The sequence below is a fragment of the Bos grunniens genome, chromosome 13 (assembly GCF_055505025.1).
Source record: "Bos grunniens cultivar Pamir isolate PY7600 chromosome 13, Bosgru_T2T1.0, whole genome shotgun sequence".
Taxonomy (NCBI): Eukaryota; Metazoa; Chordata; class Mammalia; order Artiodactyla; family Bovidae; genus Bos; species Bos grunniens.
The window spans coordinates 64,025,596-64,029,483 of NC_141177.1; the positions used below are offsets into that span (position 1 = coordinate 64,025,596).

At 42.6% G+C, this 3,888-nt stretch overlaps 1 protein-coding gene across 1 annotated transcript; it reads left to right on the forward strand.

The window, feature by feature from the left end:
• The first annotated feature begins 2,917 nt into the window (after positions 1–2,917).
• Positions 2,918–3,412, forward strand: LOC147361113 (histone H2B type 1-C/E/F/G/I). Its single transcript, XM_086331216.1, has one exon. It carries the CDS (start codon positions 2,960–2,962, stop codon positions 3,338–3,340), a length of 381 nt encoding a protein of 126 aa, XP_086187342.1. The 5' UTR covers positions 2,918–2,959; the 3' UTR covers positions 3,341–3,412.
• The last annotated feature ends 476 nt before the right edge of the window (positions 3,413–3,888 follow it).

A 3,888-nucleotide genomic window follows, 5' to 3' on the forward strand; every position in this document is an offset into this window, starting at 1 on the left:
TGAGAAATGTTTGTCTTTGTTTTATGCACTGCAAAATGGAGAGTAGCAGAATGAATAATTTTTCTTGTCCTCAAGATACTTTGTCTCTAGAAGAGAAGTGAATAAATAATTGAGCATCTATTTTCAAAAGCTCAAGTAAAATAAAGGTACCAAATGCTATAGAAGCTATACTTCCATATGTACATATGGGAGAGATTAGTTCCAACAGAGTGGAAGAAGAGAACTAAGACGTTTACTTGGAGGAAATGCCAATTGAATTGGCCTTGAGAAATCGGAAATAAAATAGTAGTATTTTAACAGATGGAAGAGGTGAGCCAAAGCATTCCTGGAGGAAAGTATAAGAAAATGCTCAGATATAAGAAAGTATGGGGTGAATTCAGGGTGTCTTCAGGAAGCACATGTGGGACATTAAATAGAGTGCCTCTTGGAAAGAACTAAAACCAAATAAAATGTTCAAATGATTTTTTATGAACTGGGTGGACTTTTTTATTATGGACTGAATTTATTAATTTTTTTAAAATTAATTTTTATTAGAATATAGTTGCTTTGGGCTTCCCTGTTGGCTTAGCAGTAAAGAATCTGCCTACCAACTCAGGAGACACAGGTTAGATCCCTGGGTTGGGGAGATCCTCCGGAGAAGGAAATGGCAACCCACTCCAGTATTCTTGCCTGGGAAATCCCATGGACAGAGGAGCCTGGCAGACTTCAGCCCATGGGGTCACAAAAGAGTCAAACACAACTCAGCGACTAAACAACAACATATTAATAGTTGCTTTACAATGTTGTGTTAGTTTCGACTGAACAGCAGAGTGAATCAGTCATACATACACGTGTACCTCCCTCCCTTTTGGACTTCCTTCTCATTCAGGTCACCACAGTGCATTAAGTAGAATTCCCTGTGCTATTTCTATCAAACATTTAGAGGAAAGGCTGGGTGGATTTTTATTTCAACAAATTACATCATGGGCATGACAGTTTGGCTACCAGAATTAAAATGCAGTCTCAGTTTCTATCCATTTGCTTTCAGCTCTAAGTCAGACACAGAGAACAGACATCTTCCTTCAGATAAGCCTCACCACCCATTTCCAAATGGCCTCAAGAGTTCCATGAGTTGAAGCCCATGACTTGAGATAACAAACCCTCCAAGATTGAAACCCTCCAAGCCAAAGACCACAAAACCTGTAGTTGCCTCTAGATAAGATTCCATATTGTTTCTCAGAAACTTCCTCTAATAACGTTCAACAACTTGAACAGCCTGACTACTTTTCTTGATTTTGTGTTCCCTGATGGTTAATTACCCACTTGCAAACTGTGAAGATATTTAACTCCTCTCCGAAAAGTTCTGAGTTTCTCTGACCTTTCTTTATGGGTCCTTTTTCTAAGTCATTAATAATTGTCATGTTCTCCTCTGGATCTAGTCCAAATTCTCTATGTCTCTTTAGTAGTAAAGACCCCATCTTGGCAGAGCCCATTAATAAAGGGTCTTACGTATGACAGATGGGGTTAAAGAATTTCATATTCCAAGCACATGACATCACGTGATGTTTACTTTCTACTGTCAGGACCATGTCACGGGCCCACATTTGTTCTGCCCATCATGACTTCTAGAGCTAAGAGAAGTTTTGGCTGTATGAACAGATTACTACTCTCTTCTTCAGGGTCATAGAACTGAGGAGTTATTACCCTTCCCACTGGCTATATTGTAACAAATATCCAATGTGATTACAATTTTAATGTTAGAACATGGAAAGTGAAGCAGCGTTCTGTTGGGTAAGTGGCACAAACTCACCTAAGAACTTTCACAGGCACCTTCGAGGGTCTCACTGACATCCTACTGTGCATGTTGAGTTATTTTTAATTCTATCATGATTTGCCATTGAACAAACTGAGGTGCAGAACATGGTAATTTATTTACATAAGTAAATCCTAGATGACAAATGCTTAAAAATCTAATTGAAATCAAACAAACCCTCATGGGACCTGCCTCTTCAAGCAAACACTCTGCCTCTAGATTATCCCCTGACTTGTCAAAGCGTTTACGCCCTAAATCACTAATAAGAACATGTAAGGAAATTGTAGTGTAGTAGGAGAAGGCAATGGCACCCCACTCTAGTACTCTTGCCTGGAAAATCCCATGGACGGAGGAGCCTGGTAGGCTGCAGTCCATGGGGTCGCTAAGAGTTGGACACGACTGAGCGACTTCACTTTCTCTCTTCACTTTCATGCACTGGAGAAGGAAATGGCAACCCATTCCAGTGTTCTTGCCTGGAGAATCCCAGGGACGGGGGAGCCTGGTGGGCTGCCGTCTATGGGGTTGCACAGAGTCGGACACGACTGAAGAAACTTAGCAGAAGCAGCAGCAGCACCTAAAATTCAGGGCCAGCTTCAATATTTGAATGATTAGGGTGTGGCAGAGAGGACTGGTGAGTTGTGTGGGGGCCTGTGCGGCTCTTTCACTGGGTCTCTTGCCACTGTCATTAAGACCAAGATGCTGCTCACCCATGACCCTAAAAGAAGGTGCTGAGCAAAACTGGTACTTTTCCTCTGATCAGACAAAGCCACCCCCTTTCTCTTGGGTGGTGAAATCCTGTCCTTTTAATACTTAATGGTGCCCATCACAGTTGGAATTGAGTGAACAGACCTATAAGCCTTGAAGCCTTTAGAAAAGACCTTCCTTTCTCCCCAACCTGGCTAGTGTCTGGCAGTAAAAGGCAGTACATCTGTCCATCCAGTTACCTGCCTACTTACTCCAAGGTCTCTATTCTTGGTTGAAAGGTTCTACCTCACCAGACGAACCTGTTTTTATCTTCACCTTAAAAAAAAAATTGTTTTCAACTGAGCTAAAAAACCAAGATTGCACAACTGCTTAATAGTTGAGAAAGTCCTAGAGTACATGGGTCTTACCACCAGTGTTCTTTCTGTTAAATCTGTTAAATCTGTGCAGCTTGTGTTTGCGGTTATGCCCGAGCCGGCAAAATCCGCTCCCGCGCCCAAAAAGGGCTCCAAGAAAGCCGTCACCAAAGCCCAGAAAAAGGACGGCAAGAAGCGCAAGCGCAGCCGCAAGGAGAGCTATTCCGTCTACGTGTACAAGGTGTTGAAACAGGTGCACCCGGACACCGGCATCTCGTCCAAAGCCATGGGCATCATGAACTCGTTTGTCAACGACATCTTCGAGCGCATCGCGGGCGAAGCGTCGCGCTTGGCGCATTACAACAAGCGCTCGACCATCACGTCCCGGGAGATCCAGACGGCCGTGCGACTTCTGCTGCCCGGCGAGCTGGCCAAGCACGCCGTGTCCGAGGGCACCAAGGCGGTCACCAAGTACACCAGCTCCAAGTGAGTCCTTGTCGGGACTCGGCGCTCGCTCGAGTTGCCTAGCTACTTGACGTTCTAAAGGTTCTTTTCAGAGCCACCCACCTTCTCAGTAGAAGCAGCTGTCATTTTGTTTTACACAGGTTTTCTGCTGCCCAGCTTTTTGTGCTGGTTTTCACTCATTAAATACAAATATCCTTATTCCTTTAGATACAATGAGGGAATAAGTATGATTATCTAGTTTTGTGGGAGAATATAATAGGGTATAGATGTGCTAAGTTTTCTCAAAGAACTGCTGTTGAAACTGGCTTTTTCGATGATGTTGCTTTTTATGAATTTCAGCATACAAGATTAAAAAGTTTCAATATCAAAAAAAAAAAAAAAAAAGTTAAGTGCAGCTTGTGTTTGCGGTTATGCCCGAGCCGGCTGTTAAGTCACACAATTAAAAGTGAAAATTAACTGGGGACTTTAGTGCTTGGTATAAAATTATGGATGTCATTGTGTGGTAGGAATCAGGAATTGCACAGAACCAGTCAGCAAATTATATTTTAAGTATTCCCCTTGGAATCAATTAAA

Bases quoted from the DNA above. Each gene is read 5' to 3' on its own strand.
- LOC147361113 (XM_086331216.1), top strand. From the start codon at position 2,960: ATGCCCGAGCCGGCAAAATCCGCTCCCGCGCCCAAAAAGGGCTCCAAG.